Source organism: Hippocampus bargibanti, linkage group LG02 (assembly GCF_051943395.1).
Source record: "Hippocampus bargibanti isolate YZ-2025 linkage group LG02, ASM5194339v1, whole genome shotgun sequence".
Taxonomy (NCBI): Eukaryota; Metazoa; Chordata; class Actinopteri; order Syngnathiformes; family Syngnathidae; genus Hippocampus; species Hippocampus bargibanti.
Genome location: NC_142735.1, coordinates 13,132,501 through 13,157,099, shown reverse-complemented (window position 1 = coordinate 13,157,099; position 24,599 = coordinate 13,132,501). Strand labels below are relative to the sequence as shown.

The following is a 24,599-nucleotide window of genomic DNA, read 5'->3' as shown; positions in this document are numbered from 1 at the left end:
AAAGGACACCATTGATTCAATGCATGTTTAAAAGATCAAGTGTGTTGAATGTGCCGTTTAACTCGTCAGCGACTTGATTTTGACAGAACCGATTGAGGAAAAAGAGGTTGAACATTGACGGCCATTTGGCACTACCCTGAAGTCAAACAGCAGAGGTTCTTACCCCTTCGATATAAAACACTGTATACCGTCGATGAATATGTACTGTGTTTCAAATGTATTTGTCTACATTTCTTTTCGAGCTTTTAGTATTTTCAATTGTGCCCTTTAATAGACTTGTACATTAGAACTAATGGTACAATCTTGTCAAGTTTCGCATAAAATAAAGGAATTTATTGTGAAAGCGGCCACCCTGAGGAATAAGTTTAAATACAATAGTTAACTTTTTTTCGACGACTGTCGAGTAACTCAGGAAAAGTAATCTGGTCAGTGTGTGACGTCACTTCCCTACTCAGCTTGCTTAGAACGTACCCCCCCTCACCAACTTTTTCTTCTCTTCGGGGTTCCTTTGAAGCGATCTTTTGTTTTTCATTTTACTTCTTAGTCACATAAAAGAGCCAAATATGTCGCCGCCCTCACGTCGGCTTCAAACGAAACCGGTCATCACCTGCCTGAAGACTTTCCTCATCTCCTACAGTCTGATTTTCTGGGTGAGCTGCGTCCATGTCGATGTGGAGTGGTGGGGGGGCGGTCAGGACAACAAAAGCTAATTGCAACAACGGGCTAAAAAGATGCGAAGAAGCGCAAATCAAAACAAGAACATTTGTTCTTACAAGTCAAAAGACATTCGTGTTTATTATCGCAACATAAGTACTAAAGATGAGGCAAAAAAATAATAAACCAAAACAAGCCATTGAAGAATTTGTGTTCAACCACAGTGATTGATCAAATAGACTCGAGCACTGACTGGTTCTTGACTTTATCGGTGCTGAATAGAAATATATATTTGTATAGTTATGTAATATTTGTACATTCACATGTATCACAATAATTCAGGCCTACTGGGGGGAAAACATAAAATTACACGCAGATCATTCCTTAGACAGTACACAACTTGGTGTATCAACTTGGATATACAGTACGCCATTTTAATGGCAAAGTCAATTCCATTACAGTTTGAATGGGGGGGAAATCGGGAGAGGGGTGATGACATCCTAGGTTATGTACGCACTTGAACTTTTACTGTTTGGTCCTTCATTAGGAATTAAAAAGAACGAATGAAAGCAATTGGAACCTTATATAATTTGTCCAAAATCCAAAAACATGATTATTTTGACATAAGGAGCAGAAAATTGAAACAAAGTAAAATAGCAGATATCAATCATAAATGTCAGCGCTCTTTCACTTATACTCACTCAAAAGATAATGATTGTTTTTGCTGATGGCTTTATCTCTGTGTAAGCCAAAGTTCACAAGAATGCTTTTGTTGTCATTTTTATGACAGCTGGTGGCAGTGGTGCAAAGCCCCCCCACAGCCCCAATAAAATATACACACGTGCATGTGCACACAGACTCCTCAAGGGAAGTGATGCCAGTACAATAAGAGGCAACAATGACAAGTTGGCCTCAAATTGAGTTGGAAGCACACGACTAAAAAATTAATATGTTTGGAAGTACATCTCATAACAATAGCTCTCTGTTTTTCATCCTGCAAGTGGTTAAAATATCAAATTTACAGAAACAGATAAAGGTTTTTACTCTTATCTATAGCAGCCTTTCAACTAAGGGTGTCAAATTCATTTTTTGCCGCGGGCCACGTTGTAGTTACGGGTTCCTCTCGGGGGTCGTTATGAATTTGGGGAAGCCATTAGAATGTTTAATCCCCTCCACACATTACATATGGAGTGCACAACAAATTTGAAGTCAAAAATAGTGACTGTTATTGTGATTCACACGGGACAATTTGGAATTTTGGTTCGGACGTTAGCAAGCATCATCCCACATGGCATGCTTGATTTGCTTTCGTGGGCCGAATAAAATGATGTGACGGGCCACATTTGGCCCCCGGACCTTGACTTTGAAACCTGGGCTTAAACGCTTAGCCTTATTGAAACGTGCTTAAAATGGTTGAAAACAAACTTTTTCAAAGCCGTCTCAAAACTTTCAGTGTGAGAGTTACGAGGAAATGTGTCTTGTCCTATTCAGACAAATGCTCCGATAGTACAACACAGATACTTCTCGGGAAACATGGATGGAAATGTCTTGTTTGTAAATTCCGCTCTATAAAATGGGTGAACTCTGGGTATAAATTGAAAGGTGTGATAGCATTAGCAAATATGGTATCAGCAGATACCCAAATGTACGGCCTGGTAAGTACCAGGTACATCCTTGTATATCATAATCACACACATTCATATTACGGTGATTCTGATTGCCTGCTGCGCCTTAGTTCACAGGTATGATCTTGCTAGCAGTCGGCGTGTGGGGCAAAGTCAACCTGGAGGCGTACATCACACTGGCTACTGATGAAACCACAAACGCGCCATACGTCCTCATCGGCACCGGCGCCGCCATCATCATTTTCGGACTTTTTGGCTGCTTTGCCACCTGCCGCGGCAGCCCGTGGATGCTCAAACTGGTCAGCAGAGATGGAGCCCCTTGCCCCAAACCAAAATATAACAATGCTTTTCATGATCTCAACAATCTTGTTTGACACTTTCTCTCTTTGGACAGTACGCCATGTTCTTAACCGTGGTGTTCCTGGCCGAGCTTGTGGCTGGAATATCAGGCTTCGTCTTCAGGCATGAGGTGGGTTCTTCATGGGGTAAGCATGAGGTGTAATGAAGTAGAAGACAAGAATGCAATCACTTTTGTTTGTGTGTGTGTGTGTGTGTGTGTGTGTGTGTGTGTGTGTGTGTGTGTGTGTGTGTGTGTGTGTGTGTGTGTGTGTGTGTGTGTGTGTGTGTGTGTGTGTGTGTGTGTGTGTGTGTGTGTGTGTGTGTGTGTGTGTGTGTGTGTTTTTGGACCTTTGCAGATAAAGGAAAAATTGGGCACTGCTTACCAAAACGCAGTCAAGTCCTACAACAGCACAGAGAGCAGCAGGACCGCCGTGGACGCCATCCAGAGGACTGTAAGTAGTTGTCTTACTTTCTTGAATCAGCCAAGCATTTTCATGATCAAGATTCCCATAATATTTGTTAGTTGGTTTCAGCAGTTTTGTTACTCAAATTGAATTTCGACTATTTCTTCAATTCAATGCACTTGAATTCTGATTTTATACTTGTATTGTCCACGCACATTTTCCATTGTTTTTAGTTTAATTTGTAGTTTATGATAATTTTAAAGAATACAAGTAAAAATGCGAATGAATGGTTTTGTAATTGAAGTAAAGACAGTTTCACTATTTAGTCAATAAGTTGATGAAAATTATATCAGTTGTCAACAACAGTTAACTTTTAAGTCAAATACTTAAAAGTTAATTATAAATAAAGGTTGAAACCAACTTTTTACCACAGTGTTTTGTTGGTTTGTCATGTTGTCGTGTCCAGGGAAACCAAGGCAATGAAAGTCTTTGTGAAATGATGAGATTTGTTTCAGCGACATAAAATATGGAGCTTCCTCTGAACAATGAGGTGCTTCCTCCCTGTTGATACCATTTTTCACTTCTTGGCAGGGGTTAAAGTCACACCACATAGGACAGTAACTACTGTGGATGGCTACACATACTGGATGAGTAATGTTAAAAAAATCCCAAGCTAATGTTTGCTGAAATTGATGACTTTGAAATGAGAGTAACAATTAAAATATATTGTAATGGATTATAATAACAGCGTGGAGCATTGCGAATTACCCGCCAGAGAAACAATTATGAATGCAAATGTATCCACATTGTTGCTTTGATCCCACATAGTTACAATGCTGTGGCGTGAAAAACTACACGGACTGGGCCGAAACTGACTACTTCAAAGACCATGGCATCCCCGCCAGTTGCTGCAAAGTCAACACCAACTGCCTTCCAGACACCCTCAAGGACCTCAGCAAGGCGAAAAATGAAGTCTACAACACTGTGAGTTGCCACTTTCATTAAATTGTGTCATTGTTTTACTCCGTCTAATGAAGGTTAAGTTGGTCAATACCAATCATGTGAATTTGATGTAAAATGAAAATAATTACTCATGTCCTTCAATTGCTCAGTCATTTTGAGGCAAAGATGTGGCAAGGTTCTCTTTTGACAAATTGCTCAGAAATGTTGTCAAACAGTTTCGGGACAATTACCTCGACATGCAGCATATAAGCAGCAAGGTTGAAAATCAACATTGAATGCCCGTGACCTTTGACCCCGCACCCCCCTCATCGGAATTGTTTTCAAAATTGACAATTGATTTGTACATTTACATGATTTCACAATAATTCAAGCCCACTGAGGGGAAACCATAACCGCAATGATGGTCCATGACAAAAATGAATCTGACAACCACTAGTGTGAAAAGACAAATGACTGGTGACCAGTCCTGGGTGTACTCTGCGGCTCACCCACAATCTCATAACCTTAGTAATGTTGGATATTAATTTTAATGTGATAAATATCTCATATGCAGGGTTGCTTCTCGCTGGTGACTAACGTGATGGAATCCAACCTGGATATCATTGCTGGGATCTCCTTTGGAATCGCCTTCTTTCAGGTATTTGCTAGTGATGGGGCGCGACACCCTACCAAATAAATACGGTGGTATTTTGACTTAGGAGTGCCCCCATTTTTTTCAGTTATGAGCCGTTGTTTGATGTAAATTTCACCTACTTGTAAAATGTGTACCATGAGCCAAAAATTGAGATAAGAGAGAACTTTAATGCAGTTGAAAGAACAACATAGGTAATGCCCTTCGATGTGGGAAAGGAGAGCCACATTCACCGATGTACTTTCAACCCTTATTTGGACATGACAGTCAAAAACGCAAGGTGGAAACACTTGCAAGAAATAATGCTGACAGTGGCTTGTGATGTCATTCACTAAGCCACACCTCTTACAATCATACATGTAACACACCAATTACACATTGACGGACGTACGATTATAAACTGTGCTGACGGCTGGGGTTGTAAGTCGTTTCAAGGAGGAAATTGTTTGTATTGCATTGATGAATCCAACTCCTAAGTCAAGGTCCCGCCGCGTGTCATGGGCATGGAGGTACACATATTTTTTAACTATCAGAACTCGTTTGATTGTGTAAGCTTTAAATGTTTGATTGTGTTCAGCTCATCGGAGTATTCCTGGCTTGCTGCTTGTCTCGATACATAACCAATAACCAGTATGAGATGGTGTAAGAGGGCTGCTGCTTCATGCAGGTAAAAAGGACTCCCTATTGCATCCCGTTTCAGAGTCTCACAACAAAAACGTTTCAGCGTTTTTGTGTCTTTTCAGGAGGCTTGGTGTCCCTCTCCCACCCTAAACGACTGACCCACCTGTGATTTTTAAAAACAAAAAACTTTTTAGGGAAAATAACGCTTTTTTTTCCGCTCGCATGACATGGCAGAGGAGCAGAAGGGAATTGCCCAAAGGGTAAAGTGTAGTTTCATCCAAACATTTCAACCTGTTTTTTTTTTTTGTTTTCTTCAACAACAAAAAAAATAGTGTGAAGCCTGAACATCATTGTGTCAATGTTCCCACTTTATTTTTGTGTCTTTGTTTCTCACAGAATAGTAAGTAGTGCCTTGCTTTATTTTGTAATTTTGATAAAACGGAAAACTGACGAGGGATTGCGCGTGAGGTTATTTTTGAGAGGAAATGGCGTATGTTAGATGCAACAAAAACCCACAATTAAATATTAAAGTCATCAGTGTTAAATCGCTTCAGTGTTTAATTGCTTTTCCTCTGTGCATGCATGTAAAGTATTGAAATGGAGGGAAAAATAATAAAAGGTGAATTCACATACCTTGTGTCCTCTACATGATAGACATTAATCAGATAAAAATGTATAGAGAGGAAATTTAAATGCAACACACTTCTGCTCATTTTTCATTTTTGTCATATCAAACGAAATAATTTCTAATTATTTTCCCCGCAATGTCTTTGTTTTGACTGGCCGGCGTTCTGGAGGCCTGATTACAATAGCTTTATCACAGAACGGATACATATCAAAGCGCTTGGCCTCCATTTGCATCTTTGCTGAAACAATGATGCAGTACTAGATTCCCAGATCTCATGTGACCATCCACAAACATCATTCAACAAAAATGATGGATTATTGAACATATGTTACAGCTTTATCCAGAAAAAACATCCACACACCTGTCTGGGATTTTCTTTCTTGCTTTACATTAATCGCCGCTGTACGCTTTTTTTTCATGGTATAGCTTTTTGTGACTTCCTGTGGCAGTATTACAGCGTTTGGTTGCGAATGTGTTCCATTTTAAAAGAGCCAATTTTGATACAGCTATGTTGTTTCCTTTTGTAGCATAACAACTTTGTACTAAATTTCCCCAGAAATTTGATTGCGTGGGTGGATCAAAATTACCCTTGTACCAACCTCAATCTTATCGTTAGTCCTAGTTCACTTGTAAACTTTTATTGCTCAGACATCACAGATGTTATCAACACAACTCATGGTCCAAAACATGAAGTGCAATATAGGTTTCAATACGAAGGGTGTATCAAAATATCTGCCTTTTAAATTTCATTTATAAGCTCCGTTCAAAACTCTCAAGGTCGCTTTGCCGTCCTTTGCGAAAGTTAAATGATAAACCTATTGTTACATTAGTGTCTAGGAAAAATATCAGGACAATATGAGCTTAGTTATCTTTGGAATGTCAATAATATTTTCAAGACAACGTTTGTGTTGTTGCCAAGAGTGTCTGGAGGGTTTTGGTTTTCAGTTAAAAATTTAGTAGGATGAAGTTATAGTTATCATTCAAGGTCCTATTTTTAACACATTGTCCCTCACAACTTAAGGCGCAATTGCCTGGATTCCAATACTACTGTCCAAAATATGTAGTATTTCATTTTTGACCTTCACAAAATCACTAAACAGAGAGAAGTTGAAAAATATACAGTGCTCTCAAGACGGTGTGCAATTCAAAAAAGTTGAAACCGAAAACGTTTTTTTTTCTTCAAAAAGTATGTTTAATGAATACCACAACTCATATGCGTTGATCTGGTGAGGGGAAGAGGAAGACTCCAGAGGGCTCCTGAAAGAAAAAGAACGTGATTTTTTTTAAAGTGACACTCAATTTTACAATCATATTTAATAGCAGTCGTAGTATTGTTGTATTAGCCACATCGAAAGAGTTTTGCTTTTGTATGACATTTGATGACGTTCTGGCCCGTCGTCACTTTTGAAAGCGACCTGTGTCAAGAACGTACACTAACTGAAATGTACAGTAGTGTAGTGTATTGTGTGAGAACACAACACACGAAACAACTCCTATTTGGAGGAAAGATCAACGAATTTCAGAACATTTACATTTCATTTTAAACGGGGCAGCGCTTTGAAACGTTAAAACGATGAACGCCGTATAAACACAGGGTGGCGCTGAAGGCCTACAAAAGTTAGCTGCGAGGCGTAACGTTTTAAAGCAACAGTGGGCAAATAATGCCAAATATATTCTGCGGGCACATTGTTTGATAAAGAGCCGTTGTGGAGCAGGAGTATAAATAAGTACAATACTATTTTCAAAAAATAAAATACAAATACGTATGTATCGGTTGTTAGCTTTGATAGATTCTGACGGCGAATTGCGCCGCTGAAAGATCTTTTGATTGACACATGTATGGTGACTCACGATTGGTTAAAACTTGATCGGATGCTCTCAAGGTCCGCCCTTAAGCCGCCTCTCCACTCAATTGGATCAGCGCAAACGAACGGGTAGGCGGGATTTGGCTGTCCGCACCGTAACCCGCCGGCTGTGCCGTATATAAAAGGAATTCAGGCGTCTATCAGACAAGGAAATTTTTCCGTTTCCTTCACGTCAGGTAGTCACCGGAGCCCCCATTCCGCCCACAAAATTAAGGACTTTGGGATATATTTCTTCCCGTGTCCCAACACGCAATTAATCAAGCTATCTCGAAATTCGGGTAAGTTCTTTTTTTTCAAGATCGAAGAATGCACCCTACTTTGTTTGATGCGGGAAGTCAAGGTCATGCATAGCGAATGATGCCAATGTATAGTTCAAAGTAAAAATGAGAATACATCGACTGTTTCGGCCATCTGATGAATATTTGGCACCTCCCTTGCAGCTCCAGCCTTCACGCCACCACACTGTGTAACCAACCAAGCCTCGCAAGCCTTCAGCCATGATGCAGATCAGCAGCGACTCGGCCGCCAACAAGCACTCCCTCATTAACGTCATGCACCGCTTCATCGCGGCTGCCAATAACATGGACGAGACCATCATGGTGCCGAGCCTTCTGAGAGACGTGCCCCTGGAGGAGCAGGCGGCCAGCCAGACGGAACCCAACAATAACAACTACAGTAACCACCACCCAGACAACGACGACGTGCAGTGTCCCAGCAAGCAGCACAGGGACATGTACGAGCACTACCTGCTCCTCAAGTCTATAAAGAATGACATGGAGTGGGGTTTGCTCAAGCGGGAGATGAGCAGCGGCGCCAGTTTTCTTGAGGTGGCCGTCAAGCAGCAGGAGGAGCAGCAGCAGCAGAAGACCATCCCGGGGGCCCTGCCCCTGGACGACAATGCCGACCTGGAACGACAGTTTCACTTTCATCTGCGCGGACTCTTTGGTGTTCTGTCCAAACTCACCTTGCAGGCGGACCACCTCACCAACCGATACAAGCGAGAGATCGGCGGTGGAAACTTTATGAGATAGAAAGCACCTTTTTGTCCTCCTCCGATAATAGGCTTTCTTCCTCTTCCCCTGGGACTGCTTGGCGTGATGGGAACTGTCACGGGAATTCTCTTGGCAACGGAGCGGGGCCGTCGGCACTCCACGTCCTCCCCGCCTCCCTTCCTCTCGACATAAACCGGTGACGCCTGCAGTACGTTGTGGTCCTGCCTGAGCAGGACTCCCATTTTGAGTGCTTGGTGGAGGTTTAACTGTCCGGATGAAGCACATCAGATCTGCTTAGTGCCCGCTGCGGATTTCCCCATGAATTTGTGCAAATGAGAGGTTTGACTGTAGGACAAATTGAATGCTGGTTATTCTGTCCCTCCTTTTTTAATTTAAAAGCTGTTTATGCTGAGCTTGAAGGGCTCCCGTCACTTCAGTGTGACTGTAACTTGGCGTGCCTTGACTGTTTTGGGCCCTGTTAATTTTTATCCCTTTGTCTAATTGCTGAAATGCTTCAACAACGTCTTAGAGCTCATCTGATTTGTCCTGAAGTTTATTTGATATTGTACAATTGAATAAATAAATGAATAATTGTGACCTTTGTGTGGGCCTGGTTTTGTTCTTCAAACACCAATTTCACCTTGATTCTCAAAAGTGAAGTGGTAGCTTTTTGGGTGTCAAAGTACAAACTTTTTTCCCAATACATTTCTTTTCAATTCTGTGCTCTGCATTTTAATAAATGATTTTATTTTTCTCAATGTATGCACAGCGTGACTGTTCAAACTGTAATCTAAAGCGGCTTAGAATAAAACCCGCATGAGGGTGTTTTGGATAACATTTAGACATTGTACATGTCTGAATTTTTGTCATATATGGTGGTACATGGAAAGGCATTTTTTTCAATGGTACTTGTGCAAAATATTTACAAATACTGCTTTAAACCTAACAAGTTGTGTAAAGTGCTTATAAGGTGTGCAATGTGGGGCAGGTGTCACAGCTTTGCATGGTGCTCACAGGGATGATGGGGGTGGGAGGGGATTTACCAGGGATTTACAATCAGGAAAGTATTCTTCTTAATTTAGCAAGATGACTTAACGCGACTGGCAAATTGCCTCGGAAGTAAAGGATCTTGCACTCTTTATTAGGTACACCTGACCAATGTTGACTTCCAAGTCTGGAACTCCAGTTCCGTGACAGCAAGATCCTGCTTGTTTTCGATCCTTCCTACTTCAACACACCTGATTCAGATGAACTAACAGCTCATCAGCAGGCCTGAAATGATCATGAACAGGTGAATCAGGTGTGTTGGTGGTTGGGAGTGACTGAAAACAGGCAAGATGTAGCTCTTGAGTAAACAGGAGTGAGTTCCTTTACCCTGCTTGAGGATGCCGTTTATGGTTGGAAATCTACAGTTGGTTTAGTACTGTACACTTGATTACTTTGCACAATTACAACAAAGAGTTACATTCTACATCAATTTTCAGAACCATTTATACAATATAATACATATTGATTTATATAGCGATTTGTTATGACGCTGTAACAAAGCGCTTAACATGGACAAGTATAACAGGAAATAAAGCAGTCAAAAAGATAGTAGAAAGCACCAGGGAATACAATCAAGATCAAGTCGAATCATGCCGAGTCGAATGGCAGAGGACAAGTGAGTTTTGAGACGGAGTTGAGTTTTATCCTCGCATACTCTTGGATTGGATATGCCTTTATTAGTCTCACAGTGGAGAAATTTACATTTCACAGCAGCAAAGTGATGAAAGGAATGAAAGTAGAAAAACAAAATACATGAGCTGCTGGAAAGGCAGCCATTCTCGCGGCGCCATCTTGAAATCAAAAGAACAAAAAATACTAAACAACAAATAATATGACAGCATAAAGACATTATGACAAAACAAAGACACAGAGAGACATTCATTCTTCAGGACTTGCTGTACCCTTTTTGTGATGACATGAAGCAGTTCTTTAAAAGCATGAATGAATTCACCTCAGCGAGGTCCGAGCTTTTAAAGGTAAGACAAGAAATATTTGATTGTGATGGTTCTTGATAGTTGCAAGCATGTGGAAAAACCTTTTTTGTGTGTGATGTCTGATGCTTTGGGATGATTGAACGTGTTAAACTGGATTGAGTTAACATCAGTGGCACATTTTTTTGACAAACAAATACAAGAAGTAATGATTGCAGTTTTGTATTTAAGTCACCAACATAACACTTCTGTGACATCATCAGTATTAAAATTTTAAAGGCAAAAAGTGCTTTACGGGAATGGATCTCCTAACTTGGTTCGTGAGCATGTTTCCATATACGTATATGTGACTTTGGCCTCAGGTTATTCTTTTATTCAAAGCAGACTTCCAAGTCAAATATCCGTCTCTTAAATTCTTTTCCCCGCCTTAATCCAAGAATCTGCACTGTGACACGGGCTGAATTCCTCCACTGTCAGCACTGATAACGCTTTAATTTGCCGCAGCAATAAATAGGCTTGTGTGCATGTGAAGGGTTCAACTTGACCTTTAATATCTCTTCAGGGCAGCCTGACATTTGGTAGTCGTGAATCACAGATGTCTGCCCCTTTGTCACCATCAGGATAAAGTCCCCTGCACGCCCTATTATGAAACATGACACATTAAATTGATTAAAGGGAAAGTATGTTGCTCAAAGTGGATCATACCATACACCACAGACTACAACCCTCCCTTAGCAACAGCTCTGCCCCAAAGGGCCAATCCGCTTGCAGAGGGCTGCTTTTTCCCCCCTCCGAAAGGCCGACAGTGACACACTCCGCTGACATCCTGGAAGTCAAGATGAACCCGCCTGCTGCCTTTTTGACCAGCTCGCTTTATCGCGGCGAACTTGCACAAGGCTGGTCGTCTCGCTGTTGTGCACAAATTGCAGTCGGGCAAAATGGTTGCGCCGATCGAGCCCTCTTGTTCGGTTCGCCCTCTTGTTAACTGGGTCAACCAGGCTAGGGACAGCTGGTCCTGTAGTGCGTAAGAGCAGAGATGGGCTTTTGTCTTGTTTCACAAAGTCAAACTCGGTTAGCGTTACATCCACCCAAAGCTTGCTGGAAATATGCAATACCCAGCTGCTGAATGTCAGATGTGATACATAAAAAAGCAAGAGCAAACTTCGCATTAAAGACATGAAGCAGGATCGCCAGATTGTGCTGTTTATGTTTTTTCCCAACTCTTGAGGTCAAATCTTCAAAGCATGTTTAACATAAATCAACATGGTTTATTTTCTGAGCAAATTTTGCATTATGGGTGGAATGCAAGCATCCGAGTACATCATTTGTATTTAATAAGTAATTGTAAAATTGTTTTAATTACAAAAATAACTAATTTTGCCCAGAGAAAGTGATATGAAAAATTCTGTTGAATGCACTCAAATTTCAAACTTACTTTAGAGCAGTTTTGGATTGGATTGGATTTGCCTTTATTATTCTTACAGTGGAGAAATTTACATTTCACAGCAGCAAAGTGATGAAAGGAATGAAAGTAGAAAAACAAAATACATGAGCTGCTGGAAAGGCAGCCACTCTCGGGGCGCCGTCTTGAAGTCAAAAGAACAAAAAAAACTAAATAACAAATAATATGACAGCATAGATGCAATATGACAGCAATATGACAAAACAAAGACACAGAGAGACATTCATTCTTCAGGACTTGCTGTACCCTCTTTGTGATGACATGAAGCAGTTCTAGATGAAAGAGGAGAGGATCAAAGCGTCTTTCCACCAGTGGATCGGGGACATCATGGTGGAATGTGCACGTCGACTACAAGCTAAATGTTGAAAGCAAACACGCAGCTGTAGCATCCATTGACGAAAAGAGATTGTCTCACATCTCCTGCCCCACATAAATCTGCTTCAATTCCAAGCCGCAAGAGTTCCACATACGCATCGGCGCTCTGCGCTGACGCTCCTTTCTTCTTATCGCGGGTTCCTCAAGCCATGCATCCATCCAGCCGCAGACTGTCCAACAGCACTGACCTTCCACTGAACAAAGCGGGGCTGTGAAGATGCTGCCCATTACAGGCGCAAAAAAGCACAATGGCCCCAGAGCTGTCCAGCGATGGCAGTCGAATGGCTCCGACATTCCTCCCATTCAAAAACAGTACTGGCATATCCATGCTGCCGAAAAGGCGCAACCGCAGCATGGATATGCCAGTACTGTTTTTGAATGGGAGGAATGTCGGAGCCATTCGACTGCCATTTCCTGAACTTTATCAGGTCAGCATCCAAATGACCAATTTGGTTGGTTTGTCAATATCAAATTAAGATAAAGTTGCAATATGGCGATCTACAGTAAAGTCTCGTTATATCGATATCGGATATATCGATAGTCCCGGTTATATCGATACTATTTCTATGTACGCACGGAGAAAGTTACATGCAAACAGGGTCGGATATATCAATAGTCCCAGTTATATCGATATTTTTTCGGACTCCCTTGAATATCGATATAACGAGACTTTACTGTATATGTTAGACATAAAAAAACACAATAGTGAACAGACGCTATCCAAACTATGATGCATCTGATGTTTTTCTCAAATTCGTTGGGCTGATGCAAATGCAACTTGACATAATTTTCAAGTAATCAACCATTGGAGAATGAGTTGAACGTTTTGAAATCAACTAACAGTGGGAAAAGTCAATCATTCTTTGAAAAATGTCCAAAACTGTTTTAATTCTTTGGAGGAAATTTGATCTCTGTCCGTCCATTCATCCACATGGTTTGTGAGCTAAAGCTAAAGTAGCACGGTACTAACAAAGCAACATAGTTGTCTCCTGTACTGATAGTTGTGATTACAAAAAGCACATACATATATTTACAACACCGAGTATGAATTGCATGAAGAAGCCTTTTGCCGAGAAATTATCCATTTTCTTGCTAATCAATGAAATAGTATTCAGTGCGATCAAGGGGCAACCTAATTCAAAGATATTTATGTAACATTCTGCATCGCTATGTTTGGAGTCATGGAAGATTGTTGTTTTCCCGTTGTTGGTGGTGTGCCACACCGATGTTTAACTTGTTAAAACATCAGTCATTTCTTGCGAATGCACATCCATCCCCTTGCATGCTCAGACAAAACAGGCTTCTATGAAGCGTGACACTGATGCTCTGTGCACGAGGCTCCCATGCTCATATCTTGGGAAACACGAGAGCAAACATTCGCAGCCAATCGCCACACGGTAACAGCAGCCGTACAGAGTCATCAGAAACGGAGACTTTTTTTCGCGTGTCTCTGCAGCAGACTCACAGCGGACATATTGCAATTGCCCTGTTGCAACGTCTTTGGGTTAAATGTGTCCGCTTCCCTGTCTGCAGTTGCATGATTGCACAATTGGTAGGCAATTGCATTGTCTGGCGATTTTTTTCCGGAGCCTATTTTGTGTTTTTAAAAGGGAAAAAAAATCAGCAAGTTTGGGTTTCGGGTTTAATTCTTGACTAAGCCCAATGGCAAATCACATGTAAGGAAAAAAAAAAAAAAAAATCAATGCGTTTCATTGTACATAAAAATGAAGTGGATCCATGCCTCACTACATTTATCAATCTTCTCTTCTGTCTTCCGATGGACTGCTCGGAATCTTCATCCTCATCACCCTTCGACCGGTACTCTCGTTACAGAAGCATTAAATCTAAAATACATATAGGGTATTATATATGATGTACATATTATTTATGAAACATTTTTGCACATAGTGTACATCTCAGTCCTTTGACATTTCTATTATGCTTATAATACTTTGTTTTTTATCCCCCCCCCCCCCCTTCAAATGGCTGCTGTGGACTGCAAATTTCCCCATTGTAGGACTATTAAAGGCTTTCTGATTCTGATATTGTGAAACTAAATGATGATTTATAGGATTAAAATGAGGCAGACTGCAAATTAAAATGACCATCTAACTAGCCCTCAATTGTTTTCTTTTCCACAATCCTGCCCCCCAGGAAGATAAAAAGATTCTGCGCTCCAAACCCTGTAGTCTCATTATGAAACTCTTAATTTGACAATAAAATACAATTGTTATGTCATCTTTGCATAACAGAGTCTCTTAAAAAAGTCACACTGCCACCGGCTATTGTTGATATCCAATGTCACTTTATTCTTGTACCACCCCAAAAACAAATAAATCAAGAGCACGTTCCCCAGGTCATACATGCACCTCCTAGCACCACATTGTGCACACAAAGGACTGGTTTAACCTCTTGTATTTGGAGGCTATTAATCTGCATTCAAATTTAACTCAATAGCACACACACTTCAATCTGCCACAAAGCATGACAAGCAAACCATTTTTAACAAAACAGACGTTTCAATCACTAGGCTACATTTATGCGATTCTGCCTAACAACGACAATATAAATATTCTGTGGAATCATGACATTACGACTAAGACAGTTGGGATATAGTTAGACTATGACTTTGTTATATTGTTGTCCTGGGAATTGGGTTTAGTTGTGCTAAGAGCTGTATGAGCTAGCTTCGGTGGGACACTGTGACTTGCCCCTTTGAAGGAGGTTGTTTTTACATTTCATCTGTCAATAGTTCAGTTTCCAAAGGACTTTCAATGGAGTCCGTCTTCTGCCATTCCTGTAACTCTTTGCGCATCAGCAGAAAGCCTGGCCAAAAAGGAAAGACGGTCTGCTGGGGTCCGAAAGTAAGAAAATAAACTAGTGGTGAAAGAAAACCGATAAACCTTTGCTAGCTTGCCGCTAGTCTCAAAATATTCCAGTGGGCCCATGAAACTTGTGTTGATGGAATCAGGGCAGTAAAAAAGCTGGTCCATCAAATTATCTTTCTCCAGCGCTGGTCAACAACAACCAGCCTTTAGTTGTTGAAGGCCAAAAATCACTCTCACACCACTCTCAAACTTCCTCAAACTGATCAATGTGCCGGGATTCCGGGCCGGGAGTGAACGTGATCGAGGTAGACATGTTGACTTTTTGAGTCGAGTCAGGTCAACCTGTGCACGTGTGTATCAAGATCAATACCTTTGGAGCAGTTACACTGCGGTGACATTATCTGGTTGCATTTATCAGCCTCGGTCGCTCTGGTAACAAGCTTGTACTCCTTCAGTAAACAACAGCCCAGTGCGTGTTAAAAGATAGAAGCATGTGCTGCAATTCAACTCGCGTCGCTTTGCACTTATTCCAAAGGTAGATCTCAATTCCAGTGTTAGGTAATATTAATGACAGTGTAGGCCTCCAGCAAGGTTGGGCCCAAATGATCTCATGGCATAGAGGAAGAACGCATCATTGTGCACGCCTGGCCCTCACAATACGCCGCCTTGTACTGCAGAAGTAACGAAGACCGGCACTGATGTCGTTAACGTTGGTGTGCGACCCCCCCCCCCCCCCTCCTGACCGCAACCCTTACCAGACAATTTCCCTTACCGTGCTACACAACCACAACATTGACTTGATTCTAACGCGGCTAACGTCGAAGGAATCTCTTGCATTTATGAGATGATGCAAACTATCTAATGACGTACGTGCATGTATTAGAAAATCTGCCTCGGGAAAGCAGAATATCAAAATGTCTTATTTGTTGGACGTAAAAGGCCATTGTGAAGGTGTAGCTCCCCTGTTGGATCTGGATAGTCATTGCACCACGTGGCCTCAACAAGCGTTTGAATCTTAATCCATTCTTGCAAGGCAACGTTCATCAGCACAACTAAATAAATCGTGTTTTTGCTCCCCATTTAAAGATTTGTGGAAATCATTGCCGCAGATTTTTTTTTAATGCTGCCAACTCATGAATACGATACGTTTTTGTCACACTTTTGTGCTTAGTGGAGATAATTGGGTTGGTTTTGATTTAGACTGCATTGAGTGGTCACAGCTAGTATTTGGATGGCACTTCAGAGTTCAAATTTGGATATATTTTTAGTTGTTTTTTTTTTTAAATCAAATTCATAGGTCAGATTGTTTTTGACATTTTGCCAGTGTTGGATCGTCAAAGCCTGCAAAGCCTTCTCTGCTGGCCTAAAAATATCTGATTCACGGACTGATGTTAATTATATTTTGTCCATGAATTCTTATTACCGGTAAATAATTCCAAATTATCTTCCAGCTTCCTTTCATTACTTTTCCCATTTTGCGCTGCTTCCAGATGTATGTTTTTGTATTTAAGCATTTAACCAATCACATTTCAGCCATCATTTGTTACCAGGGTCAGAAATCGACCTGGAGGTCATCACAATCAGTTGTGTGGGCCCTGTGTCGCATCAAATGTGTCAATCAAACTGTTGCTCTAACCAATCAGATTTCGAGTTGGCAATCCAGATGATTGGATTGGATTGGATATGCCTTTATTAGTCTCACAGTGGAGAAATTTACATTTCACAGCAGCAAAGTGATGAAAGGAATGGAAGTAGAAAAACAAAATACATGAGCTGCTGGAAAGACAGCTGTTGATGACACAACACCAATGTTTTCACAAACTATGATTGGCTAGACATTAGTTAGCGAAAACTGCTCTGATCACAAGTCGCGAGTGACAAGAGTATACTGGCCAGAGCTAGCACCCTGTATCAGATTCAGTGGCGAGCTGCATAAGCAAATATATTGGGTTTATTTGATACCGATTGTGTCAAACTTCAATGGCTGAATGAGGAGAAGAAATGTGTTAGTTTGGAGATTTACTGTGAAAGCGATTTTCAAGCCAGACTTTTCAAGAAAAACTGGACATCAGTAAGGAAGGTCGGTCAGTTATTTTCTGGCTAATGGTACTCTCTCATAGACTTGTAGTAAATTACACCACACTTTTTTCAGTCCGGATTGATTCAGACGTAGCACTAGTGAAGGCCTAGCGATGAAGTCCACGACCCACCACTGCGTTTTGCAGATAACTTTTCCTCACTGACTCTTACAGCAAAGCAATAAACACAAGAAAGTCAGTAAACGTGGATAAAAGACACCATATCAAACATTTCACACCTGATAAAAGTACTGAAAGCGCCGGGCCCATCGCAAAGTCCCAAGTTAAACAACTTTGTGTATATTTTGAAATACACTTTGCTAACTAACATAAATTAGCCTATCAACACTCCGAAAAGAAAATGGTCATCTTTCCATCCTTGCTCACGGCTTAACTCAGCACTTTCAATTGCTCACAGGCGCGTATTCACATACCCTGCTGCTTGCCACTGCAACTGACGCTGCCTGGCGCAACACACTCAAAGTTCAGCCAGTTCACCACAAGTCAACTCCACAGACTGCAGTGACATTTTCTTGGACTTTCCATCCGGATGTGCATCACGAGAGTGTCAATACAAATAAGATTGAATAACATTTTGATAAAAATCTGGATTTTTTTTTTAATTCATAATTGTGTGGATATTTTTTTCGTCTTGTTTCCGTGGAGTTACTCGCATGCAATCAGAAGCTTTACACATATCTGTTTTGTCATGTGTTCCGTGAATGTAAACACAGTGATATAACACATGAGACAATTATCATCAAAAGGTGCCGGCGAGACTTCCCGTTTCAACCCACATTTTCCTCTGAACTTCATACTCACTGTATTAATGAACACCATTGGATATTTGTCAATCTCATACTCTTTTTTTTCTTGTTATAAATTAACAAAAAGAGGAAGATGTACATGCAAACAGCAAAAATATTGAAGCTTCCCAATAGAATGTATGTTTTTTGGCTACTGTTGGGGATTTAATCTGCACATAGTGGATCTTCACTCAACTGCGTGATTCAGTTAGCAAGATTTATGTTTGTACTTTTGAATTTTCAAAAGCTATTCATATGAACTGATATTTCACTATGACAGGCAGGACATCTTAAAATAACCCTCCCACCCCCCAAAAACATTGGGAAACTTTTTGTCCGGTTTGTATTTTTCTTCACTGGGCTGTGAATGACATACAATACATGAGTGTGCATCTCACAGCAGCTGGAGAATGCTGGAACATTGTGTTCTCCTCCATACAGGCGGTGAATCCCAACTGCACCACCCCACTCATTATTTTGAAATAAGATTGGACTAGCTGCTATCTGAAGTGTTTTTGTTTAGATGGATAGAATCTGTCTGTTTAGCTGACCAGTGGCCTACTATCTAAGATGCCGGTGGGAAGACAAGGCAGTCTTTTAGATTGTTGCATGTGTTGTTACCGTCAGTTTTGCGTGCAGAAATACAAAAGCCTCATTAGGTGATCCTTCATGGTCTGGACATTGCATTCAGGGCGTTCGAGGTAAGAATGTAGTACATGTATATGGTTATGTAAGGGCTGGAGCGGATGTGGTGTCGATGCAGCCTGAAAGAAAGACTAAGAGTCAGGGAGGCTTTTAAACACACACACACATGTACGTACGCGTGCACAAGCACAGTTTGGATTCTGTTCCAACATGCACTTCTTTTACAGTGATTACGCATGGTCAAAAGGAACATCACAAAGTTCACCATAGGACAAGGGAATTCTTTCCAAGGCAACTGCACACGTTAATCTGATCTGCAGTGACAACAGTGAAACAATAGCACAGCTTTGTGTATGTGAGAGTGGGCATATGCATAAATGCCACGGCCTGTTTGGTTCAACGAGTTGATGAAGACACCGCACCCATTTCAGAATCTGAATCAAAATCAGAATCATCTTTATTTGCCCAAGTATGTAGACCACATACTTGGTCTCCAGTATTGGAGAATTTGTCTCCAGTAGAACACGCTGCACTGGTATAATCATAAACAGACATGACGAATATATATGAAGGACACTAATAAAGGCTAATCTAATCAAATCTAAACTAATTCATGTAAATGGTAGCTCTCGGGAACAACTGTGAGACAATGTACAAAGTATTAAGCAGACAGTGGTTCAAGTGAGTACAGAGCTGGAGCTCCAATGATAATGGGATGCTGTTCCGTAGTGTTGTGCAAAAATTGCAAAGAACCACTATACAGTTATATTTGGTTTACTGCAGGCGTCGGGAACCTATGGCTCGCGAGCCATTTGTGGCTATTTTGATGATTGCATTTGACTTGTTGATAAAATTAAATACATATTCTCGCTTTTTCTCTGTTCATTTCCTGTTTGGGCTGCAGTTGGCAAAAGCGCAATTTTGATTGGATGATACTGACCTAAGTTACCAGAAAGCGCAATTTTGATTGGATGATACTGGCCGTTCATTCTAAACAGGTAAACGGCCCTTTTAAATAAGCACGACGAGTAAAAAAAATCTGAGTATCGTACACTACTTCAGGTTGGAATGGACCAAAAGATTCGCCTTTGTGGAGAGAAAAGGTTCTGATTCTAATTTGCAATGAAACAATACCATCGATGAAACAGTTAAATGGCACTTTGACAAGCCCCATGCTAACGTTAGCATCAATGTTCTACTGCGAGAGACAGAAAAAAGCAAGTGTGGAAGCTAATGAGCCGGGTGGAGGCTAGCTAGCAGTAACGTTGCATATGGACCCGGCAAGTTGACTTTCATTCCAATCGTTTGGCTGGATTTTTACCAATCATGAGGAACAGAAAACCATTCATGTTAATGGTGAGTACGATCATAGTTATTTTAAATAATACATTCTAACATTTTGTTGAAAAGTGGCCGTGCGTGCGATTTTGCGCGCGTGTGTGTAGCTCCCACTGAAAAACATTTCTAAATATTTTACTTTTATGGATCTCTTAGGCAAATAGGTTCCCAACCCCTGGCTTACTGTTTAGAGAGTTAATGGCGACGGGGACGAAGCTGTTTAAATATCTACTGGATTTGGTGCGCATGGATCGGTCGCGCCTTACTGAGGGCAGTAGCTGGAAAAGGTGGTGAGCAGGGCGCCGAGGGTCCAGTAGGATTTTCCGTGCCCTTGTTTTGATTGTTGCAGTGTGCAAGTCTTTGTTGGCTTTTAACTGAAGAGTTGCCATTGAGTAGGGAAATTAGATTTGGACTTTTTGGGAATGCGGTCTACCTTAAATATTTGCAGTTCATACTTTACAAATTCACCTATTGGCTTCCTTTCAGATAAAAAAGCCTCAAATAAGAAAGTCCAACCGTAATTTTCAAAAAGATATGTCTTTCACAGATGAGAAAGAATACACTCGTGTATGTATTATTATATTATTTGACAAGTTAGGTTGGAAATTTCTGTCAGCGCTTCAATTGGCTTGTAAGGCCCTGCCTGTCCTCCAAAGGTGTAACATTTCAAGAGCAAACAATTTCCTTCAAACATTGTGCGGAAATGATGAGAGAAGTCACTTTGCTTGTTTACCATTCAATCGTGCAGAAAAGACAAACAAATTGTGTCAGTGACTGAGTGGAAACTCGCTGTGCTTTATATTGGCTGAATTCAATGAGCAACACAAAGAAAAGAAAGCAAGGACAGAGTGATAATTGCTCTCTCTGTTCCAACACGAGTACTGAACGTTAGTAGCACATGGATGAGAACATTCAATATTATTTCATGACATAATAGGCCGTTATGTACCTTGCATCTTGCTTGCCCAAAGTCAGCTGCCATTATGTGGTGACCGGTCAAGGGTGTACCTTGCATCTTGCTTGCCCAGATTCAGCTGCCCAAAGTCAACAGACACAAACAGTAGTAATCAATACACTGCGTCATCAATCGACACTTATTTCATATTGCTTTATTACAATGACTGTACAGGTAACATCCGACTCACAACCGGCGCGAAATATTAAAAAATATTTCCGTTTCTGTGGTTTTTGGCCTGCAGGTTTCAGTTGCGCACCAACAAGTCACTGTGTTCACAGCGTTGTTTGTACAAGGTCAAGGCGCCTTCTTATGAGAGAGATCATGATGAGGCATGACACCTTCTCATTGGGTTTATCGCGTGTGCCAGAGGTGGAGGGTGTGTGTGTGTGTGGGGGGGGGGGGTGTATTAAGAGGCGTGAACATTAGGCGTCAAAATCAGCAAGAGATTCCACACCATTAGATATGCTGACATTAAACAAACTCAGGGCATTAATCATGAGGCTGACATGTTTGTTTCATCATCACTTGTTGATGTTGCTGAAGAGCAAACATTTGAATGGATGACATTAGAGCAGGGGTCTTAAACTCGCGGCCCGCGGGCCAAATGCGGCCCCCGAAAGAATATTTTGCGGCCCGCCTTGATATGAAAGATTAATGTTAGTGCGGCCTGCATGATTGATATGAATGAAACTTGTGTGTGGAGCTGAACAAGTAGGCAAGATAAGCAATGTTTAGGACAGTTAATGTTCAATATTTTCTTTATGTTAAGAAAGTTAAAGGTTAAAGAACTGTGAATATAGACATTTGAAACTTTATTAAAATAATTAGTTTTCCTGTGTTTTTTTTCAGTCGTCTGTAACTGCCTTATGATCATTAAATTATTTTATTTATTTATTACTGTTCATTTATTTTTTTATTCATTTTTCCATGTATTCGTTTAGTTCATTTTTGTGTGTGTTAAAAATAAAGATTTCGAGAACATTGGAATGTTTTATCTGTGATTTTCTTGGGGAAAAACCGATGCGGCCCAGCCTCACCCAGACTCTGCCTACAGCGGCCCCTGGGTAAATTGAGTTTGAGACCCCTGCATTAGAGAGATCTTTGTAAGGCAAGTTGAGAATGCTCTCTTAGCTTCTTTGCTTTTGGATTGGATTGGATTGGATTTGCCTTTATTAGTCTCGCAGTGAAGACGTTTACATTTCACAGCAGCAAAGTGATGAAAGGAATGAAAGTAGAAAAACAAAATACATGGGCTGCTGGAAAGGCAGCCACTCGCGCGGCGCCGTCTTGAAGTCAAAAGAACCAAAAAAAAAACTAAATAACAAATATGACAACACAAAGACAATATGACAACACAAAGAAAGACACAGAGAGTCATTCGTTCTTAAGCATTTTCTGTACCATCTTTGTTACATGAGGCAGTCCTAGATGAATGATAGTTTTTGTTGTCAGTTTTTTAGCAGTTTTTTCACAAGTGAAAGAAGTGAAAAGAGTGTATCATGCTCAGGGAGCAGGGCTTCCTTTCTTTCTTTTTCCTTTTTTTCTTCGCTGAGCAGGCTGTTACATAACCCAAACTCAGTGCCATTAACAGAAGTCCCTTGTAACCCTTGTGCACTGGAACATACACGCACACGCGCATACATGCATACACACACACACACACACACACACACACACACACACACACACACGCATACACGCACACGCAGGCGTGCACCATTTTCTTTGCAAACAGAACATTGCCATGGAAACAGTGTGCAACAAAATTTAAAAAATATAACGTTTTTGTTTTTTAAACACGTTTAGATGAAATATGCAAAGTTTGGTAATATTACGATCAAATTCTGTGGGAAGAGTTTGTTAAAATATGACCTCAAGTAATGATGGCAAAGTCAAAAGAAAATCAATATGGCAGAATTCCTTTAGAGTCAGTACATATGGCTCCAAAATGCTTTTTATGACTTTTACATGACTCCCAATTTTCACAGACCGAGTTGAAACATACAATTGGATTTTTTTGTGAAAAAGTTGTAGAAGTCGTTATTGGGACGTGTTTTTTTTCTCGAAAACATTGATACTGTAGCCGTTGAGGAAAGAGCACACGCGACTGAATGTGGAGAAGTGTTTATTCCAATGGCAAGTGATCTGAGCCAAACAGAAAATGCAGTGAAATATATGTGATATGAACCCGCCCCATCCCGTGCACCTGTTGGGTGAGATGCTTGGTCCTAGTGCCCGCCACAATACTGTATTTATGCGGAAAGGAAAAGACTGAGTCTGATGTGTCTTCAACGTCTCTCTCGTGAGTATTTGACTATGGTTTTAGACCCTCAAATATAAAATAAATGTTCTCTACAAATGAGCCATTCTCACTTCCTGAACGTGAAATGTAGATTTCTCCACTGCGAGACTAATAAAGGCAAATCCAAATCCAAATGTTAGGGCGTGGCGACGAAAGAGGGTAACTCCCAAACTTCATAGCCATACGTCAAAAATACCGACGGGAGAAGTCGTCATTATCCCACTGTAGGAGGCGTTACAGACCCATGTTACTGTACTGTACGACAAATGAGTCTCGGGTGGGTTTTTTCAGCGAGTTGACTTTTTGTTTCAGTTCTCAAAAATGTAAACATTTCACATGGAAGTAGACACACAAACACCAAGTTATTTGTTGTCCACAAACGTATGTATAGTACGAACAACCTTTTGTCTTCGTTCCCCTTTGTGTCCCCGCAAAAGGAGGAAGACGAGAGACATAACAGGGCGCCCTCTCTGCCCTCAGCGTGGTTAGTCAGTCTGTCAGTAGGTCTTGTGCAGACTTGCCCTCCTTTTGAGCCAATCGCGCAGCCGCCGGCGCACTCCAGCCCGCCAATGAGCAACCAGGGCCGGCGGGGGCTCGGTGCGGAGGAGGCGTCGATTTCGTATGATGTAATCGAGGCTTACTTTACAAAATGGTCGCGAGGAGTGAACCCAAGTCACCCCAAGCTTAACCGCGTAAGAAAATAGATCCTGATGCAACACTACCGTGGAAATAACATGAACGCCAACGCACAATTGTTCTTCTGAACCTAACTTCGGAGAGGAAGAAAAAAATGAAGACAAATACACGATCGGTGTCCACTAACACGCACACTAGAATGTCAAATCTGGCAATGTTATCAGTGCCCGAAGATAAAGAAGTGTCTGAAATCCGGTAACTTTTTGTGTGAGGGAAGAAGTGTGTTCAAAATGCATCCGAGCTAAGGGGCTGATGGGTATGTCGCGCCTCTGTCATACATGCAAATATTTTAGGATCACACTTTAACGCCGAGTGACTAAAGTGTGCTTCCAAACGTATCGAGATTCACGATTTGTTGAGAAACTTGAGGTTTCCTTTCAGAAATCAACGTTTTCTGATGGCGTTGAAAG

The 24,599-nt window shown here is 41.1% G+C and overlaps 2 protein-coding genes and 1 long non-coding RNA gene across 5 annotated transcripts; 2 read left to right on the top strand and 1 right to left on the bottom strand.

The window, feature by feature from the left end:
• The first annotated feature begins 431 nt into the window (after positions 1-431).
• On the top strand, positions 432-5,867 carry tspan6 (tetraspanin 6). Its single transcript, XM_088989447.1, has 8 exons — positions 432-650; positions 2,390-2,578; positions 2,674-2,748; positions 2,975-3,070; positions 3,851-4,006; positions 4,539-4,622; positions 5,194-5,283; positions 5,360-5,867. Exons 1-7 carry the CDS (start codon positions 564-566, stop codon positions 5,260-5,262), a joined length of 756 nt encoding a protein of 251 aa, XP_088845573.1. The 5' UTR covers positions 432-563; the 3' UTR covers positions 5,263-5,283; positions 5,360-5,867.
• A 1,982-nt stretch (positions 5,868-7,849) lies between these two features.
• On the top strand, positions 7,850-9,319 carry mid1ip1l (MID1 interacting protein 1, like). Its single transcript, XM_088989446.1, has 2 exons — positions 7,850-8,008; positions 8,171-9,319. The coding sequence occupies exon 2, from the start codon at positions 8,228-8,230 to the stop codon at positions 8,759-8,761; it is 534 nt and encodes a 177-aa protein (XP_088845572.1). The 5' UTR covers positions 7,850-8,008; positions 8,171-8,227; the 3' UTR covers positions 8,762-9,319.
• A 4,215-nt stretch (positions 9,320-13,534) lies between these two features.
• Positions 13,535-21,513, bottom strand: LOC148901592 (uncharacterized). Of its 3 annotated transcripts, XR_016114145.1 has the most exons (4): positions 21,379-21,513; positions 21,183-21,267; positions 18,872-19,014; positions 13,535-14,382 (listed from the first exon to the last, which is right to left on the bottom strand). It is a non-coding gene; the product is annotated as an uncharacterized LOC148901592 (long non-coding RNA). The 3 variants fall into 3 exon arrangements; XR_016114143.1 differs by lacking the exon at positions 13,535-14,382 and having other exon boundaries at positions 14,559-19,014; XR_016114144.1 differs by lacking the exon at positions 13,535-14,382 and having other exon boundaries at positions 14,559-19,014; positions 21,350-21,501.
• Between the last annotated feature and the right edge of the window lie 3,086 nt (positions 21,514-24,599).

Bases quoted from the DNA above. Each gene is read 5' to 3' on its own strand.
- tspan6 (XM_088989447.1), top strand. From the start codon at position 564: ATGTCGCCGCCCTCACGTCGGCTTCAAACGAAACCGGTCATCACCTGC. The intron at 2,579-2,673 runs GTCAGCAGAGAT...CTCTTTGGACAG, and splicing joins GCCCGTGGATGCTCAAACTG to TACGCCATGTTCTTAACCGT. The intron at 4,623-5,193 runs GTATTTGCTAGT...GATTGTGTTCAG, and splicing joins TTGGAATCGCCTTCTTTCAG to CTCATCGGAGTATTCCTGGC.
- mid1ip1l (XM_088989446.1), top strand. From the start codon at position 8,228: ATGATGCAGATCAGCAGCGACTCGGCCGCCAACAAGCACTCCCTCATT.